Raw genomic sequence first — 21,682 nt, forward strand, 5'->3', positions numbered from 1 at the left:
TCCCTGTACTCCCCACGTTACAGTCTTCTTATGCTGTAGCCCATCTGCCTCAAGGTTTGATGTGTTGTGCGTAGAAAAGATGCTCTTCTACATGCCTCAGTTGTAACGACTGGTTATTTGAGTTACTGTTACTGTTCTATCAAATCAAATCAAAGTTTATTTGTATAGCGCTTTTCACAACACATGTTGTCACAAAGCGCTTTACAGGATTTAAAAGGTTAACAATACTATGGGTCCAGAACCCTAATGAGCAAGCCAAAGGCGACAGTGGCGAGGAAAAACTCCCTATGATGGTGGGGATTAGGAAGAAACCTCGGGAGAACCAAGACTCAAAAGGGAACCCATCCTCCATTGGGCGGCCCGTTAACACACAAATTACACAAAATACAGACAAATACACAAGTCACACACAAATCACACAATCAGACTAAGTAAAGGTAAAAATGAAAGTTCTGGGTTTTGATATTGTCACTGTAAATGTCTGTTGATGAACGCCAGGCTTTCATTCCATGTCGGAGCAGGGATGCTGGTATTGTAGGCTCCGACTGCAATGTTACTCTCCAGGTGAACCTCGGAGAAAAGATACGAGATGTAGTAACTATGTAACAGATTAATCAAAGGCCAAACTAAACAGATGAGTCTTTAATCGAGTTTTAAACATTGAGACTGTATCTGAGTCCCGAATAGAGGCAGGAAGATTATTCCACAATTGGGGAGCTTTAAAAGAAAAGGCTCTTTCACCTGCTGTGATCTTTTTGATCCTAGGAACAGCCTGCGTCCTGCGAGCGAAGTGAACGCGCTGGGTTATATTGTTCAATAAGTTCACTAAGATAGTCTGGAGCTAAGCCATGCAGCGTTTTATATGTTAATAAAAGTATTTTATAGTCAATACGGAATCTAATTGGCAGCCAGTGTAATGACGATAGTACGGGACTAATGTGATCAAACTTTTTAGTTTTTGTTAAAACTCGTGCTGCTGCGTTCTGAACCAGCTGGAGTTTGTTTATCGATTTACCAGAGCATCCAGCTAGGAGACTGTTGCAATAATCTAAACGAGAGGATATGAATGCATCGATTAGTTTTTCTGCATCACTAATATTTAATATGTTTCTAATTTTGGCAATGTTGCGCAAGTGAAAGAACGCTACCCTAGTTATATTATTAATATGTGTATCGAACGAGAGATCCGGGTCTATTGTGACACCCAAGTTCTTTACCTCTGCGCTGGGGGTTATAGTAAAATAATGTAGATTCAATGCTACATTATGTATCTTGTCTCTCGCAGCCCTAGACCCAACTATTATTAATTCTGTTTTATCGGGATTTAGTGCTAGAAAGTTACACGCCATCCAATGTTTTATCTCTTCTACACATTTCTCAATCTTACTGTTTGCGCCTAAATCATCGGGTTTTGCCGAAAAATATAGCTGAGTGTCGTCTGCGTAGGAATGGAAACTGATGTCATGCTTATGCATAATCTCGCCTAAGGGTAACATGTACAGTGTGAATAGAAGTGGTCCTAGGACTGTCCCTTGTGGGACACCATATTTAACCTGCACAGATTTAGAGGTTTTATTATTAACACTTACACATTGGAAGCGGTCAGTTAAATATGATCTAAACCAGGAGAGTGCGACTCCTTTAATACCTACCGTGTTTTCTAGTCTATCCAGCAAATTGTTGTGGTCTACAGTATCAAAAGCTGCACTAAGATCTAACAGTATAAGGAACGAGACAAGCCCATTATCGGCCGATATTAGTAGATCATTCACTACCCTGAGTAAAGCTGTTTCAGTGCTGTGGTTTGGTCTAAATCCTGATTGGAACTTTTCATGGATACTATTTGATTGGAGATAGTGGTTTAACTGATTGGAAACTGCTTTTTCTAAAATTTTAGAGATAAATGGGAGATTAGAAATGGGTCTATAGTTAGCTAGAATCTGCGGATCGAGATTCTGTTTTTTAATCAAGGGTCTAATTACGGCGCATTTTAATTGTTTGGGCATGTAACCTAGGTTAAGGGAGGAGTTAATCATATTAAGTAAGGGCCCTGCAATGGCTGGGAGTAGGTCTTTAAATAGACGGGTTGGAACTGGGTCAAATATACATGATGTAGGCTTAGACGAATTAATCAGTGTTGTGAGCTCTTTTTGCGATATAGGATCGAAGTTATTTAGCTCAGTAATATTTTTGGATGCATAGTTACTAATAACTAAACTACTGGGGTTGGATTGGAGGTTAGGCTGCGATGTATTATGACTGTAGTCGGATATTATCAATTTTATTATTGAAAAAGTTAAAAAATTCATCGCTAGTGTGTGTAAGTGCTGTTAGAACTAGTGTCGTTGATATTTCTTGTTAGTTTAGATACCATCGCGAAGAGAAATCTAGGGTTATTCTTGTTGTTTTCTATTAGTGTCGAATAGTATGCGGCTCTAGCTTTTATTAGGGCATGTTTATATTTGACTATGGCGTCTTTCCATGTGATTCTAAACACTTCTAGTGAGGTGGATTTCCATTTTCGCTCCGCTGCTCGAGCTGCCTGTTTTAGAAGACGAGTGTGTTCGTCATACCATGGTGCAAGCTTTTTCTCCCTAATTAATTTTGTTTTAATTGGAGCTACACTGTCTAAGGTATTGCTGAGTGTGGAATAAAACTGTTGTGTTGCCTGTTCCAATTCATTGGGCTGCAGTGGCATAGTGTTCGGTAGCTCCGGCAGTAAGTTTATAAATGTTGCTGCAGTGTCGGATGTGATAGTGCGCGTGGTTTTTGTATGGCGCATCTGATGTACATTGTATAAAGTCATTTCATATATTAGTAAGGAATGATCTGAAATGGTGTCGTTTTGGGGGATGACTGCCAAATGTTCTATGTTTAATCCGTAAGTAAGTATTAAGTCTAAGGTGTGTTTACAGCGGTGGGTAGGCCCTGTCACATTTTGGGCTATACCTACTAAATCTAGTATGGAGTCGAACGCAATTTTCAGTGGGTCTGATTCATTTTCATAATGAATGTTGAAATCACCCACAATTACAAATCTCTCAATGGTTAAGACTAGTTCCGAAAGAAACTCAGCAAATTCCTGACGAAATTCTGAGTAGGGACCCGGCGGTCGATAGATGGTCACTAATTTAAGCTTTGTTTTATTGCCTATAAGATTATTGCCTATTTCACCTATCAAAGCCTCGAATGAGTTAATACAGGTGGTTGGTTTTACAGTAAAACCTATATCTGTGTCATATATTGTGGCTACTCCACCTCCACGCCCTGTGATACGGGGCTGATGAACATAACTGTATCCAGGAGGAGCTGCTTCATTAAAACTTACATATTCGTCTACTCTAGCCCATGTTTCTGTTAAACAGAGTGCATTTAGTCTGTTATCTGAGATTATTTCGTTTACTATCACAGCTTTTGATGCAAGCGATCTAATGTTTAAAAGTCCTAGCCTTAGCTTAATATTGCTGCTCACTTCATGTTGATTATTTAATTTAATTTGAATTAGATTTTTAAAACATATCGCCCTGTTATTCTTATACCTGCCACGGCTAACAGACACAGTCTCAATGGTTTGGTAGTTAGGGAAGTAAGTTCTACTTAGCTGATTTGCGTGGTTTGTTGTGGCTGGTCAGGCCTGGCGTAGCACGTCCTCGATGTTCCTGGAGAGGACTGCCGAGCCTAGGCGACTGGGGTGAAGTCCATCTCGGCGGTAGAGTGATGGACGCTCTCGGAAACTCTCCCAGTTGTCGATGTAGTCCACGCCGGCGCTGCTACAGGTGTCCCGGAGCCAGCTGTGGAGACAGAAAAGACAGCTAAATAACTCGCACCCTCGCCGGAACGTTGGAAGCGGACCGGAGACAACAAGCCTGGCCGACGTCTTCTTCTGCGCGGTGTCCAGAAGCGATCGGTAGTGCTCCTTCAGGATCTCGCTGCGCCGGGTGAAGGTGTCGACAGCCCCCACATGAAGGACGACGGTGCCGAAGTCATCTCGCTGCTTCAGCGCCGAGGGAAGCCGCCTGGCCACGTCCAGGACACGAGCGCCTGGAAAACATGACACAGTGGGGGTTCTTTTAGCGCCTGGCAGGCTAATCTTTACGTGTCGTGTTATCGAGTCGCCAATAACAAGGATACCGCCCTTATTCTTCTTCGGTGCCGGCACTGGTGAGGGTGGTGTCGGACGCAGGGGTGAGGGCGAGGCGGAGGACCTGGAGCTGAGCACCTCGAACGGATTTGCAGAGGAGAAGTCCGGCTGAGGTAGGGGTGACGACGCCGGCTGCCTTCCGCGTCCTCGCTGGCGCTCCCAGCCTGGTGCCCGGGTCAAGATGGCGGTCGCGCTGAGCCGCCGTGACGAGGGAGTGGAGACGGCCGAGTAGGCAGCGTCGCGGGCGGCCTCGAGCCTGGTCTTCTCCTGGGTGAGCTCCGCTTGATTCTCCAGAAGACGCTGGATCTGCCGACCCAACTTGTCCAGCTCCGAGCCGAGCTTGACGAGAGCCCGTTCCTCCGCGGTAGCCATGAAAAACAGGGGAGACAAAACAGAGGGAGAAAGAAAGAAACGGGGAGAAAACAGAGGGAGAAAGAAAGAGACGGGGAGAAAACAGAAACGAGATAAAATAATCAGATGTCGGTAAGTGTATTATACTGATTTAGAATTGTAGTGTTTAATGTAAGTGTATTAGGCTATAGCTAAGCTATGCTAATGTGATACGTGAATCCGCGTTTGCGTGCGAGCGTGCTGCCGTGCGCCGGTGAAACAAGAAACAGGAGTGTCGTCACAGGAAACCCTCAATGATCTAGTGAGGAAGGTCAGCTTGTTATATCAGCTCGAACAAGTCTGGCCATTCTCCTCTAGTTGTGTGTGAAAATCCTAGCAGATCAGCAGTTTCTGAAATACTCAACGACACATTCACATCCAACAACAACGACACATTCAAAGTCACTTAAATCACCTTTCTTCCCCATTCTGATGCTCAGTTTGAACTGCAGCAGATCGTCTTCGCCATGTGTACATGCCTAAATGCATTGATTTGCAGCCAAGAGATTGTCTGATTCAACATTTGTGTTAATGAGCAGGTGTACCTAATTAATTGGCCTGTGAGTGTAAGTTACAAATATATAATAAATGTACCACCTCCTGTAATTCCAGCGGTAAATTTTTACACATTTATGTTATACTTCTGCTATTACCAAGCATGGTACAATTTCACAATTTATTTGTGTACCTTTGCATGTGTTTTGATTTTTCAGTTTGTTTGCAGCCCTCTCAAAACTTTTAGCACCAGCTGCCACAGAGTTTTGGTATTTTCAAAAAGCCCTAAGCTGCTTATTTAGTTGCAGGACATTTTTGTCTTTGTGTGTTATGGAACAAATGAGTAATGTGGTTGGAATTTTACTTTTGTATTGAATTTTAGAATTTCATGCAGTTCCAATGGATTTGAATAGTTATTTGACAACTTGTCCAATACTTGCATTTCTTAACATTTCTTAACTGTTAATCAGGTAATCGTTTATTTAAGGTGTATTATTAATGAACGTGTACCAAATGTTAAATTGTAAGTTTATATTGTTGTGATGTTTTTACAAAAGTAAAATACAGAAACTGAAAGTGAATATATTTTAATTTTTATTGTCACCTCACAAATCACAGCCATTAATCTCCAGATTCAAGCCCTACCCTAACATGAAATGTTCTGAAATATTACCCAGCTCAGGTCAAGTTTGCACAGGCAATAAACTTTTTACGTGAGCACATTAATAGCAAACGTGTAGACTAATTAACTAATTTAATTGCCATTTTACCCATAAGTTGCTTTTTAGTGTTCTTCTCGGGTTTCAGTATGATTATGTAACACTTTGGAAGAAATATACAGAATAACAAACCAAAGCTTGAGGCCAGAATAGCAAATATCTCCACAACTACAGTGAATTTTCCAGGAGAGCTGACATAAGCTGGAATAAAGGTGATCCAAACTGCACAGAATATGAGCATGCTGAATGTGATGAATTTGGCTTCATTAAAGTTATCAGGCAACTTCCGTGCTAGAAAAGCCAAAATAAAACACAAGAGAGCCAGGAGTCCAATATAAGCCAGAACAGCCCAGAAACCTACAGCAGAACCTAAACTACATTCTAGAATGATTTTTTCCTTGTAACGCTTTATATTTTTGAACGGGAAAGGAGGGGAAATTGTTAACCAAAGTACACAAATAATGACCTGTATGAGAGTGAAGCCAAGAACACTGAGTTTCTGCTGTGGAGGCCCAAACCATTTCATGACATTACTGCCTGGAAATGTAGCTCTGAAGGCCATTAACACCACTATTGTTTTCCCCAGAACACAGGAGATGCAGAGGACGAAGGTGATCCCAAACGCTGTGTGGCGCAGCATACAGGACCACTCAGAGGGCCGACCAATGAAAGTAAGTGAACAGAGGAAACACAGAGTCAGAGAGAAGAGCAGCAGGAAGCTCATCTCTGAGTTGTTGGCTTTTACTATTGGGGTATTTTTATATCTAAAGAAAATAATTAATATTACAAATGACACAAAAGCACCAATAATAGAAACAGCAGAAAGTAAAATTCCCATGGTTTCCTCATATGACAGATATTCAGTTTCCTTCTTTACACATTCATCCCTTTGTAGATTTGACCAGGAGTCTTCGTAGCACTGATTACACTCAACGGCATCTGCAAGACAGAAAAAAAGATAATAAAAAGTTGAAGTTAAATTAGGAGAGATAACAGTTAGCCAAAATGTGATAGTTTATTGCATCTTTAATGTATCTCATGTATCTCAAAGCAAGAGAAAAATAGACTATGGAATTTTTCTTCATAGTAGTAATACCAACAGTATTTTTTTAAACCAATTTTGGGGATTTGCACCTGTCATATTGCTGATTTCTCCATCAGCACATGGTATACAGTCAAAGCAGCAGACAGGCCTTCCCTTCTGTACAGCCTTCCTAGTGCCTGGAAGACAGTTTTCACTGCATACGGATATTGGTACCTATGATCAATAGAAATATTCAGTTGCTTGAACAAACAAAACAAACAGGTTTTAACAGTGCCTACTTAGCTGATATCTTTAGATTCATATAACAAGAATAATGAATTATTTAATTAAAATCTTGGTGCAGTAGCTCTGGTATTAGTTTTATACTATGTTCTTACCTTATTAGTATTTTGTGCCCACTCAACAGCAGACATATTGAGGGTTAATCGTCTGTTTACAGGAAAAGTGGAGTCATAAAGTCCAACAGTGACAAATTCATGTTGATGGTCTTTACTTGTTTGCCAGTTTATGATGTCATATCTTGCAGCAGGATCACCATTTTTATCAAAATAGATTTCTTCACCTTCTTTGGTTATAAAATGCACCCTTTTGAGCTGTTGTAGAAACTGATGACACAGACTAAAGTTTATATGTTGATAAAACATTTATCAGTTAGAAAGCACACACAAGAACACAACACTGCCAATTAGAGTACAATATGTAGGATTGGGAATTTAGGCTAATTGTATATTCTAAAGGTCTAATGCTTTTACTTCAGGAACTGTTACCTGCAAAATGAAGAATAGGAACAGTGCTACAACAGACTGTTAACTTACTGTGAGAGGATCTGGTTGCTTCTTTGTTGGACATGTTTCTTTACAACGGAAAAGGTCATGAAGTGCATAAGCAGTGGCATAAACTCCTTTATACACGTTACTGAATATGGGCATCAGGGACATGTCAGTAAAGGTGTTTTCTATTTCAGACAGTTTCTCTTCACCTGTGCACATCGGAGAATCCTCCAAATCATTTAACTCTGTATTTCTACAATTAAATAGCACCTCCCAGAATTTAGTAAAAATGGCACTGCCTGCAGATCTCAGTGGCTTTATATTGAGTATGAAGTCCTTCAGACCTGTCACCTCTGTTTTGGGGACAGCCAGCCCTATGGCCCCTTGCAGTATGTTGTGCTTGTCCAGTGTGGCTATTTCTGGGTCAAAAATCCAGGCCTCAGTTCCCACCCACTGATATCCGGTGATGTTGTGTTGTAAAAATACATCCAGCAAAATCTCTAAGTCCCAGGTGTCGACAAATCCCACTATCACTCGAGAAGTTGAGTTTTTGATCTGCTCAATAATTCTCAAAATTTTCCTTTGAGAATATGTCCTAAAAAATGGAAGGGAATATTCTAAGCAAATGCCAATCTGTTCTGCAGCTTTACTAAATGCAGCCATTCCACTATTTCCATAGTCATCATCTCTTCTTATTGCACCCACCCAAGTCCAGCCAAAGTGCCTGACCATTTCTGCCAGTGCTCTGCTCTGGTGATAATCACTGGGAATAGTGCGCAGAAATGAGGGATATTTCTTTTTGTCACTGAGACATTCACAGGTTGAGTAGTGACTGATCTAAAAACAGAATCAGACAAGCATGCAGGCATTACTGTTGATATGTCAGTAGGCACTAGATGTAGGTATGAATTAATTATAACCATAAATGTCATATTAAGGGATTCAGTGATTTTAAGCTGCATGTTTTCTCTAACATGCTTCCTCTAAAACATATGAAATTGGATATGACAGTGAAAGTGATTTAAAAACATCTTACTAAGGGAATGCCGAAAGGTCCGATGCTCATTGCCACAGCCATGGACACTGATGAGTACGTTTCTCCTATTATGGCTTGTACCTCGACTGGTTTTGTGCAGGGCTCATCTGAGACTGATTCAACATTTCCATTAACAAGTGCCATAGCCACCTGAACCCCCACTGCTGTGGAACCACAGGTGTCATAAATCTTGTAGCCCAGAGAGACACCTGGCAGTAAAGAGGAACTGTTGTTGATCTCCTCTATTGCGAAGATCAATGACTGTGAAAACTGGAAGCCTCTGAAATCCAGACTCAATAATAAAAGAAAAATACAACACTTATTCTTATCTCATAATTAAGATATATATCACACATTATTTTAGAGTGAAATCTTTAAAATTCTATCACAGCGTTGTTATTATGTATGGATTATGTAGTATTTTATTATAATAAATGTTCAGTGTCTGGATTGCTCACTTTCCTCTACTGCTTACCTTGTGCACTTTAGTGGAGGTGGTTTGACCAAATAGGATGAGTCTGTGATCTCCCAACTGCTATGAAAGGGGAAAATTCCTCCAACTATAATATCTCCATCTTTTGATAGTTGTGGGTATGCAGACTCTCCTCGCAGGGTACAAGTGGTCCCGTTACCTCGGGAGAAGTTGATGATGGCCATTACTACATGCAGGAGAGCATAGATAGGCTCCATCTACCTATTCACGTACAGATACATACAGATATAATGAAGAGAGGCAGGTGTACTGTTTCATATGGTGAACAGGAAGCCTTGGGGTATTTATACACTTAGAGAGGCAAGTCCTCTACATGAAATGTTCACTGGTGGACCATGGTCAATGTGGGTGTGACTTTAAAATGTGAGTAACTTGGTTAAACTGTGGATTAGAGAAACCTGGTCTACCTGTTTGTTAGAGTAACCTTGTCCACATGTGGATTAAAATGTCTAGGTGACATCTTCCTGTTGATTGAAAGAGAGGTATTTCATTGTATTGGTATTGCGGTATAGCAGTAAAGTAACTGGTTTACCTCTGGATTAAGATCTATAGATGAAATGTTTAAGATTACTGAAATGTATGTCTTGATTTTACACCACTTGAAAGTCTATATATAACCCACATGCTGCTATGTATAGTGTCTCTTAGCCGTTCTCTCAATCCTTTATCAGTTGTCAGTTTCTGGCCACAGGATTGCTGTTGGCTAGTGTGATGGAAAATCTAACATTTTCCTTGATGCTATGCTTTACTTAGAATATGTTAATCACAATAGTCACATGATAAATGTATACGCTAGTGCTATATATATATATATATATATATATATATATATATATATATATATATATATATATATATATATATATATAATGAGCACTAGCGTATACATTTATCATGTGACTATTGTGTATATATATATATATTAGGGGTGGGCATAGAATAATTTTTTTAATCTAGATTAATCTATATTAAAATCACTCAGCTGCGTGCTACCCAAGTAATGACTAAAAGTCAGTTTTTGAGATAGGGTTTCTTAATACAGGGGGTGCATAAGACCAGGGGCTCATCTCCTGTTTCCAAAATGCATCAATGACTGCTTGAGAACGCTGTTCTACTTTGATACTTGAAGAAAAAAAAAACATGCTCAATAAAATGTAGGCTACTCGTGTTTTTATTCAGTTAAACATGAATTTGTAAGCCTACACAGCAAAATCCTAGAGTTGAATATTCTGAAGCAGAAGAGTTACATTTTGGGAGTTTATTCTTCACTTTAGACTACAGTCAGTGTTGGGGAGTACTCTAAACTGGTGTAATATTTTGGTGTTCATTCTGTGGGTGCTGACGACTGGGATTCAACACATAGTTGGAGTTATTTGTCTTTCAACTGTTCCCGCGCAGACCTGCGTTTCTCTTGGACTCCAACTTGAGGAAGGTAAAAAAAATATTAGATTTTCCGAGTGTAGTGATGTTATTTGTACACAGGGCTCTCAAGTTTTGGATTCATGTCAGAGTGTGAAAGTTGTTGACGGGGGGGTTTGAGATCGATCGCCAGTGGAGGGCGACATAGATATGGTTCGGAGGTAAATAAACTAGATTTATTTTTCTCGCCGTGTGAAATCGGAAGTGTGGCGTGTGAGCGTGTGAAGACGGTCAAATGCGTGTGTCACACGGTCAATGCGTGAGACTTGAGAGCCCTGTTTGTACATAATGGGTTAATTAAACGGACGCCTGAGTAAAATATAAAGTTAGCTAACTAGCACTACTTGTGTTTCTGCGTGTTAGTGATTCGGCGATAGCAGCTATTATTAAAGGCTAACGTTAGCCAAAACGTTAGCTAGCTAACAAACCTTTTCTCACTGTTTCACGTTGTTAAATAAAAAAGGTTTGTTTCTTTTTTAATGCTAACGTTTCATTAAACGTCTGTCAGCTACCGTAACATTCTGTCCAGACACTTTGTAATGACAATGACATGACCCTAAACCTGTAGCCTACATTGAAGTACCGTTAACACCCTGTAGCCCTGCTTTACATTGAAATATGCAACATAGACCTCCTGGACTGAAAAGACAATTTTACAAGTAAGGGTGTGTTTAAAAAATCGATTTTTTAAATCAAATCGATCTTCATTTCAATGATTCGATATCGATTTATTAAACCTGAAATCTATCTTTAGAATTGACCAATTTTCCCCCGCATATTCGTACCGTTTTTACGTCTCGCGTTTTATCTTGCGTGACGTGCTTTAATTCCAGATTATAAATGGTGTATGAACACTGCAAACATGACTTGTTCATTGCGCAGAAGCGAGAAGTTACAAAATTCGAGAGTTGCACGAGCTCCCGAAGCGACAGCGCACGGGCGGAGCCACCGCGATTACATCGTTTTTGGCGCGCGGACCCTCACGCCGCTTGCAACGCGTCAAGTATAAAGCTGTGAAGTTTTCTCAACAGCTGGCAATATTGTTACTGCACAAAGGAGCTGTCTCACTCCTCAACATGTTGATCAGCTCCTTTTCTTACAGAAAAAATTGACAATCTCAAAGATGTCAGAAAGCAGTCATGAATAAATCTTAATGTTTACAATATTCAGAACTATGTTCATAAATGTTTTTGTTACATGTAAAAAAAAACAAACTTAATTTGCACTTTAAAGGGCTGTTCAAAACCGCTTTCAATGCTTTTTCTGGTAAAGGAGCTATGTGGAAGTGTGTGCATTAATTGATATAAAAACACTAATATCACAGTATAAACACTAATATCTTAATACATTTTAATAAAGTTTGAGTGTTCCTTGTATCATTACAACATTTCACATTCAAACTACACTTTTTATTGTAACTTAAATTTCCCTACAAGAATCGATATTGAATCGGATCGAATCGAATCGAATTGAATCGGGACCTTGTGAATCGGAATCGAACTGGGAAATCAGTGGTGATGCCCACCCCTATTTACAAGTACACTGCAAACGCATTGTCTGCTAAATAGGGGTGCACGATATGGACTAGAATTGCGATGTGCGATAACATTGTTGGATATCCCGATATCGATGTGAACCACGATAAATTAAGATTAAAATTCAGAAATGTAGTGTCTCTCTGAACAGCAGCACGTTAATTTGTTTTGTTTTTTACTGTGTAATGAATCCAGAATAATTCCAAATATTTTGCAGGTTTATTCAACAATATATTCAATCTAGGTTTATAATTTCACGAGTGAGCGACTCCGCACACCTCGTTAACCTCCGCGAACGGCGGAAGCGTTTAATCTTGCCGTGTCACATTCTTTGCAGTGTTGTCCGAAACGATATGTAGGCCTAGTAGCATAAAAAAACACCCCTCAAATACAGGGGAATGAACTTTTACCTGACCAATTTTAATGTTGCTTTGTGTTTCAGGTTTGAATGTGCTGGAATTTAGGCTGAAGTACTTGAAAATGCTTGAAATTGTAACTACTTTGTTTCACAACAAATATCTGTCTGAACAATTCTCTTGTATTACGTTAACAAATACGAGCCTCTTGTAATTCCTGGACGAAACATGAGAGAACGTGAAGACGTTAAGATTAGGCATTTTGAAAATAAATATCCATTAAATAATGTGATAAAAAAGCGAATTATTTCGAATCATTTAGAGTATATGTATAAATATTTAATTCAATTAAGTTTAACGTGCTGGGAATTATTGAAATGGACCTTGAAAGTGACGTACAAGTGCTTGAATTCCACCTTGTATAGGTGTATGAACCCTGCAAAAATGACTGTTCTCATTGCTATCGTCAGCAGATACTCCACGACCCACTAGAATCGACAAACATTCTGCAGATGTTTCCTCGTTTTTTGGACACTAAAGGACTGGTAGGTGAACAAATTTGAATCTGAAAAATACTTGACATAGAATTGATTTTAATGGAGATACTCTTTTGTTAAATTTATAAGGATTTTGCAATGATGTTTGGAGCAGAGACTGCTTCCAGGTTGCTGGAAAAGTGGAATACCAGTTTTAAATACAAGGTTGCAAGGGAAGCCAGAGACCTTAAAGAGACTTATCTTCTGAAGAGATTGCTGAAATCTGCCTTGAGTGAAGAAATAGATGTTACTGATGAACCAGGTATTGTCTTAAAAGTAACACTTTATTTTTGTGGTCATTTTTAGTTTTTAAAAGTTATCAAAAAGCAGCAATTTGCATAGTGTGTATGGATCACTTCTTCTCTGTTCATGCACTTAACCAGTTCTTACATGTGAGTGAAGTTTCCAATACTGGGATTTAACTTCTTAACACTGTCCACAGAGTGGGACAGTGACATGTCTTCTCTTCTTGTTTTGCTACATCTTCTCACACCACAACCAGCTGGAAGGAAACGGCCCAAGAAGATCAGTGTTGGAGAAGCAATAGATCATCTGGTGAAATTTCACAAGGTTTGTCAATAAATCCAGTTCCAGATACTGTGGTTCATGGAACACCCTTTCTTAAACTATGAACTATGATACTTTTCATTGTGTTTCAGACCTGCCAGAGCCTTGAGGATCACCTCATGAGCAATGAAGGAAACCCCCAGCCATATCTCCTGGCCACAGGGACTTCAAAAGCACAGGTTTTCAGATTCTACAGTCTTGGATCGAAAGCTTCTTCCATGTCAGTCATGCACATCATTGGGTGCATTTGATGAGCTGTTCAAATGTCACTTTGTTTTTGGTGTGAAATATGAAGACGCTCTGTCCAGCCTGTACACATTTTTGCAGACCACTGTGTACAATATTGATATAGGCACAACAGTGGAAAGTCCCAGAGTAAAAGAGTTGCGAGCAAGGCTGTTGAACAAGTAATAACCAAGTTATTCGGTCAAAATGTTGAGATGTTTTCTCTGTACGCCATCCTTTGGTACGGCTTTACTTTTGTTTAGACACTTAAAACTAGTTCATGGAATGTATCCTGGCAAAAATTTGAGACTGAAATGTGGTCAGGCAGGATGTTGTTTGCAATTCTCAAGTTTTTCTGGATTTAGAAGACATCTGAATAAGATACATGCTGCTGCTACTCTTAACACATGTGTGCCTCATGAGACCCCTTCTGACCATGATATTCAACAGCCCAGTAGCTCTCAATGCTTAAATGATGAAACGCCATCCACATCATCTCAGTGCCCAAATTCTGAAGTAGGCCCCTCAGTGTCAACTCACAGCAAGGATATGTGTGCCTCCATTATCGCCAGACTTTTGGGAAGTGGTGTACCTAATAGTGTAGTTCTTTCTACAGTTGAGAATTTAGAGGAATTTGTGGGAGATTGGAAATCTAATATACAAGAACAATTATTGAACCTATTACCAGATGACAGTCTCTCCAGATCAGCCATAATTGGGTTATTTAAAAATTTGGACAATCCTTTTAGTCACTTGAATTCTGATAGCAAATGTAAGAGACAAATGGGAAATTGTTCAGCCAGTTGAATTACACTTAGGAGTAAGATACGATACTAAACGATGTAGCAAAACTGGAACTTATGAGCAAGTCCCAGTAAATGACAAATTCATATATATTCCCATATTGAAAACACTCCACTTTATTTTCAAGAATAAAAGTATTCGTGAGATGATGCAAATATGCACCCAATCTGACACAAATCAGGACTTCTGTGATGGAAGCTACTTCAAAAGTCATCCTTTATTTTCAGGTAGTAAGTTTGCTATCCAAGTCCAGTTGTACTATGACGAATTTGAGTGTGCAAATCCTTTAGGTTCAAAAAAGGGCATACACAAGCTTGGCTGCCTTTACTTCATTCTTAGAAATCTTCCTCCCAGTCTGAATTCTGCTTTAATGAACATTCATCTGGTATCATTATTTTATGCTCAAGACACTAAAAAATATGGCATTGATGAAATACTGAAACCCTTAGTAAAGGACCTGAAAACATTAGAGACTAGTGGGATTGCTGTTCCATTTGCTAAAGTTCCTGTATTTGGCACTCTGGCACAAATTACTGGTGATAACTTGGAAATGCATAGCATTCTTGGGTTTTTGGAATCGTTTAGAGCTAATTACTTTTGTAGATTTTGTTTAATTGATCAGTCTTCAGCTCAATCAGTTTTCTCAGAGGACGACCCATGTTTAACTTTAAGATCACCTATTCTAAATCACCAACATTATGCTAATTTGGTAGATGAGCCAACATTAACATCTTCATTTGGCATTAAAAGAAACAGTATACTTAATTCATTAACATATTTCAATATTGCGGAAAATTTTGCAGTTGATATCATGCATGATATTTTGGAAAGGGTTGGTCAATATGAGGTGAAATTGCTATTTGAATATTTAATTGAATACTTCATCTCTAAAGATAGCTTGTTAAATAGGATATATGCTTTTAATTAAGGTTATATGGAAAAGAAAAATAAACCCACAAATATTAACCTGGATGGTGCAGGCCATGGAATAAGTTTAAATGCATCCCAAACACTTTGTTTGATTACAAACATACCTTTGATATTTGGTGACCTGGCATTTGTTGCTTTTGTTGTTGCACATTATAAATATTGTGTTCTGATACTCTATCACTGAAGGAATGACTGTGTATTTAAAGCACCTTATTATTGAACACCATAGACTCTTTAAAAAACTATATCCATCAAACAACTTAATTCCAAAACATCATTTCATGCTCCACTATCCAAGGTGCATTCGAAAGATTGGTCCACTCATTCATATCTGGACCATGAGATTTGAAGCCAAACACAAATTTTTCAAAGATTGTGTGAAAAACTTTAAGAATTTGACTGTATCACTTGCAAGGAAACATCAGTTTGCAGTAGCTTATCATTGGGAATGTGTGGATTTAAAAGCAGTCGAGTCTGGTCCAGTTAAAATGTGTTCACTTGAAACCCAAGAATACTCAGAGGTTATATCTCAATATCTTCTTGTTGATTTACAAATCACTGTCAAACTTGCACAGTGGGTAAAGTGTTGTGGCGTTGAATACCGTGTTGGGTTGTTTGCACAGGCACTGATGAAAACATGCCGGTGTTCAGCAAAATATCATCGATAATTTTGCATGATGGTAAAACAGTTTTTATGGAAGAAAAATAGTTCCATCGGATTTTGAATTCGTATTTGAAGCACTGAATTTGTTTGCCCTTGAATTTGAAGCTCTGAATTTTTTTTGCACTGAAATTATGCATCTGAATTTTGTTGCCTTTGAATTTAATGCTTATTAAATTACAATGAAAAAAAATTCGAGCGTTAAAAAATTCAAAAGATTTTTTTTCAAGTTGCTCGAATTCGATTGGTCAAATTTGGCTCACAAAATACGCGTGCAAAATTTTGTGTGCTAAAATACGAGTTCAAAGATATTCAGAGTAAACATCCGGGACACAAAGGATGAGCAATCGATTCAAGACTCCAATCGAACCAAATCCAACCAATCACGCTCCACTGGTCACGGCGCTGTTTGAAGCCACAGGCGGAGAAAGTGAGTTATGTCGGCGCACGGGATCGGCTCCTCTTCGGTGAGTGTATTTACTCCTTTATTTGTCTATTGTGGTGTTTTTAAGATTCAGTAAGATACAGTAAACGACGTGTTGCACATCAGAGGTTTGCGCTGGACTGATCTTTTTTTAACTCGCTCTGAACTCGCTATGTAGTCAACGTAGCTGCGTATGTGTGTGTCCGTCAGTCCACACTGTGCTTTATGATATTATATTTATCATAAAATCATTACATTCGTTTATTACTTCCTTACCAGTCGAGTAGTTTACAGCTGTTTTCAACTGTCTCCGTGGGGTAATGGTTAGTGACGAGAGCTTCGGACAAAACGGGCCTGACGAGCGATTTGTTTTTTAAAATTATTATTATATGTATAAAATCTTTCTCTCTGAGTTTACTTTTGGATAAGGAATTTATTTTTTCATTTTCTCTTCTGTTTATTACTCTAAACAGGTAGTTGGACGTGTCACAAGACAGATAAAGCAGTTAATGCCCGGCTCACACTACACGATTTTAGGCTGGTTTTTCAGTCGCCGACTGATCGGTGACAGAAACTGTGGTCGGAGGCAAATCGGCGATCACTCGTGTGAACTGCTGAAAGACGCTCGCCGAGCCGTCGCCGACTCGTCGCAGACGACCGGCAGATATCTAGCATGTTTAATATCTAGCAGTCGGCGACTGAGAGTCGGCAGCAGCGTCTAGCTACAGCCAATGGGAACGCGGAGAGAGAACCGCGGCACCGCTGAAGACATCTCTGAAGAATGTAAAAAACTTTCAAGAATGCTTTCAAAACAGTAATCCAGCAAACACACAAACTCCTCACCTTTCTTACAACTTTACTACAACACTGTGTTTAAGTTATTGTGACAGCACTGGAGAAATAGTGCGATTGATTATATCTATGTTCACTGCAACGGAGAGATGAAATAATTCTGGCAACTTGGGACTATGGAGTGTTTAAACGGTAAAAAAAATAATAACGAAAATGTGGAGTACATGTACATTGTTTTTTTCTTCTATGTGGTGTTGCTGGTTCTGGCGAGAGTTTCGTTTTCGTGTTGTCGTGTTTTTGGACGGCAGCCAGATGAGTCGGCGATTCCTCAGTTGTTCCCCAGTCGTGTAATTCGTGAGCCCGCGTCGCCGATCAGTCATGTAGTGTGAAAGCCACAACAACTGACAGACTCGCGATTACAGCATGACCAGTTGTGTAGTGCGAACGGCACAAAAACCTGGCGACTGAAAAGTCGTGTAGTGTGAACCGGGCATTAGACGAGGGATTAAAGAATCCCCAATGTGGACAGTGCTCACTCGACGACCTGACAGTGGCCTTGCTTTTTCCAAAAGAGGCAGAAGGGAATTTGATATCATTTTTGAAAACTTCAACTCTTAATAAAATGAAAGTGAGTCAAGCATGAGTTTTAATTAGTCTTATTTCCTGTGGTGTATAATTTTTACCTTTATGTCAAACATCAGAATAACAAAATTGGGCAATCAAACAACTTTTGATTGTATCCATTTACTGCAATGTCTCCTACACTGTAAATAATTTAAAAAAGTAATGAAGCTGCATCTCAGTTTTTTATTGTTTTTTTTATTACTCAAACTAAAACTGATGACAAAATTTGCCATTAATTTTTCATTCATATGGTCTTAACTTTGTAAAGATGTGTTATTTTATTCCAATTCTCAGACCAGTTGTTTCAAATAGACAGGAAATTCTCACAAAACTGGACAGCAGAAATGTAAAGATCACAGCCAGAGGACTGGGATGCAGCTCCTGGGTTAACTGCATCTCTCAAAGCTGTCATCTGTTCATCTGTCAGTGGGCATTCTGTGTGTGGGACAATGATATTTGAGTGGTCATCAATGGGAAGTCCAGTGTTGTCCCACTCAATATTGGGAATCTCCATTCCCTACAAATAAGTTGTATACACTTATGTGGATAAAATAGCCACTTCCAAACTTTATACATAAACCATACTATTTGTTAAAATCATATTACACTTGCATGTACCTCTGTGCTATCTGCTGCAGGAATTGGGTGATGTGAATGACCCAGTGACCCAGCACCCACAGTTGATTAGGGGTCATGTGGCTCTCTGTTCTTATTGGATGATTGTCCCAACCACTACAAAAAGTATCTAGGTCTTCCTGCAGGTGTGGTAGGAACACATAGTGGCAACAGAAGATGTGTGTGATGTTGGAAATGCTGAGCCCTCTCCTTCAAGGTAATGGAGAACATCATAGTAGATCCTTGTTACAGCTACCCATAGATCTCACCACAGCCTTTTAATCCTGGAATATGATCAAACTGAAATACCTTGTATTAAAAAAACAAAACAACTTGCACTCAAGTTCTGAAACTTCCACTTCAAAAAAGGGCGTCGCCCCCTCAGGCGAGGTGTCCCGCCCCCTCAATTTAAATAATAAGACCCATTTATTTTACTATTGCTACCGCCCCCTTGCCCGCTTAACAATCGTCACACGCCGCCACCCCCACTGTATATGTCCTGGCGCCGGTCCAGTATATATATAAATGAATAAAAAATATTAATTATAACAAATCGCTCGTCAGTCGCGGGTATCGAACCCAGGCCCATTTTGTCCGAAGCTCTCGTCACTAACCATTACCCCACGGAGAGTTAAAAACAGTTGTAAACTACTCGACTGGTAAGGAAATAATAAACGAATGTAATGATTTTATGATAAATATAATATCATAAAGCACACTGTGGACTGACGGACACACACATACGCAGCTATGTTGACTACATAGCGAGTTAAAAAAAAGATCAGTCCAGCGCAAACCTCTGATGTGCAACACGTCGTTTACTGTATCTTACTGAATCTTAAAAACACCACAATAGACAAATAAAGGAGTAAATACACTCACCGAAGAGGAGCCGATCCCGTGCGCCGACATAACTCACTTTCTCTCTCCGCCTGTGGCTTCAAACAGCGCCGTGACCAGTGGAGCGTGATTGGTTGGATTTGGTTCGATTGGAGTCTTGAATCGATTGCTCATCCTTTGTGTCCCGGATGTTTACTCTAAATATCTTTGAACTCGTATTTTAGCACGCAAAATTTTGCACGCGTATTTTGTGAGCCAAATTTGACCAATCGAATTCGAGCAACTTGAAAAAAAATCTTTTGAATTTTTTAACGCTCGAATTTTTTTTCATTGTATTTTAATAAGCATTAAATTCAAAGGCAACAAAATTCAGATGCATAATTTCAGTGCAAAAAAAATTCAGAGCTTCAAATTCAAGGGCAAACAAATTCAGTGCTTCAAATACGAATTCAAAATCCGATGGAACTATTTTTCTTCCATAAGTTTTTGTTATGGTTGAGCACGAAACTTGTTTCCATGATCATTTTCATGCTTTTCAAGTAAAGGAAACAGTTCCTAAGAAGATACTGGTCCTTGAACGAGATAAATTAAGACACTTCAAATGTTTTGATGCCCAAATGTCATATGGGTGTGATTCACTATTTTATGTTGTGTCAGAAAGTTGTATTATTTAATTTCTTGGCTTAATGAAGACAGAAGTCCTCCTCATGTTAACGCTGTGTGGTCATTTTTTTGTTACTATGCTTTTTTCTTCTTCTTCAATTTTAGGCCTATGTAACCACACATTTTCTTTGGCCAAAGCAGCTGTCTGTGCATGTTGAATTGTTGTGGTCCATACACAAAGCTATATGATTTTTCAAAATAAAAAAAGACATTTATAACAATCAGTATTGTGTTTTTGTAGTAATTGTCACATAAAATTTTATTAGCAATTTAGATTTTTTATTTGATGGGCACCACTATAAAAGAGTTATCAAAACTAACTCCAGTTCAGAGTTATATTTTACTCCGTATGGCAGTAGAATTTTAATTCCATGGGAGTTAAGTCTTAACTCCTAAAAAGAGTTGAAAAATCAACTCCTGGAAAAGAGTTACTGTAACTCTACACTAGAGTTTATTCGATGGTCACGCATGTACCCCCAAATGTAGTTAATCTGAACTCCCAGGGAGTATATTCCAAAGACCAGAATTTGCTGTGTACATACTGTAGCCTACTACAGAGCCCAGGAGGGGACATGGGTAAAAAAATAAAAATTAACATAAATACCCACCCGTCTCCTCGGCAGTGTATAAAGCGCTCGATAAATTCATTAACAGCAACACTGTTTATTGAAGCCCTCCCTGATTTAACTGCTCAAACCCACTCGCCATCCGATCCAGGAGAGTTAGACAGTCTAACCAACTGCATAGGAATCACATATTTGAAAAGTTCCAATCTGGTTTTAGGCCCCATCACAGTACTGAAATAGCATTAGTTAAAGTAACAAATGATCTCCTCCTTGCTTCAGATCAAGGCTATGTATCACTGTTAGTGCTTCTTGATCTTAGTGCAGCTTTCGACACAATTGATCATAGGATCTTGCTAGAAAGGTTAGAACGCTGGGTTGGAGTCTGGCACAGCCCTTTCATGGTTTTATTCTTACTCGCTATCAGTTTGTAGAGCTCAATAATATTCCATCCAAACGTACAAAAGTTAAATATGGGGTCCCGCAAGGCTCCATTTTAGGACCACTATTATTTACATTATATATGCTACCATTGGGCACAGTTATAAACAAACATGGTGTCAATTTTCACTGCTATGCAGATGACACTCAACTTTACATATCAGCCAAACCTAATGACAAACTCAGTTTAAGAAAAATTGAGGCCTGTGTAAGAGATATTAAATGCTGGATGTCTCTAAACTTCCTCCAACTTAATGAGGACAAAACAGAAGTTCTCCTTCTGGGCCCTAAGGCCTAAAAACAGAAAATTCCAGATCTAATGCTTAATCTCGCAGACTACCCCATTTCACCTGGCACAGTAGCCAAAAACCTAGGTGGCATACTCGACTTTGACCTATCATTTGATAAATACATAGATAATACTACTAGGATAGCTTTTCTACATCTCCGCAACATTGCTAAGTTAAGAAATGCATTATCACAGGATGATGTGGAAAAATTGGTGCACGCCTTTGTTAGCTCTAGATTAGACTACTGCAATGCACTACTGTCAGGATGTTCAAATAGGAATCTAAATAAACTTCAAATAGTTCAAAAT

General features: G+C 39.2%; 1 protein-coding gene across 1 annotated transcript; it reads right to left on the minus strand.

Moving 5' to 3' along the window:
- Window positions 1-5,767: 5,767 nt before the first annotated feature.
- Window positions 5,768-9,286, minus strand: LOC143508686 (extracellular calcium-sensing receptor-like). The gene is made up of 6 exons (XM_076997347.1): window positions 9,072-9,286; window positions 8,597-8,888; window positions 7,606-8,397; window positions 7,168-7,395; window positions 6,880-7,003; window positions 5,768-6,684 (listed from the first exon to the last, which is right to left on the minus strand). The coding sequence occupies exons 1-6, from the start codon at window positions 9,284-9,286 to the stop codon at window positions 5,768-5,770; spliced, it is 2,568 nt and encodes an 855-aa protein (XP_076853462.1).
- Between the last annotated feature and the right edge of the window lie 12,396 nt (window positions 9,287-21,682).

The sequence above is a fragment of the Brachyhypopomus gauderio genome, chromosome 2 (genome assembly GCF_052324685.1).
Source record: "Brachyhypopomus gauderio isolate BG-103 chromosome 2, BGAUD_0.2, whole genome shotgun sequence".
NCBI lineage: Eukaryota > Metazoa > Chordata > Actinopteri > Gymnotiformes > Hypopomidae > Brachyhypopomus > Brachyhypopomus gauderio.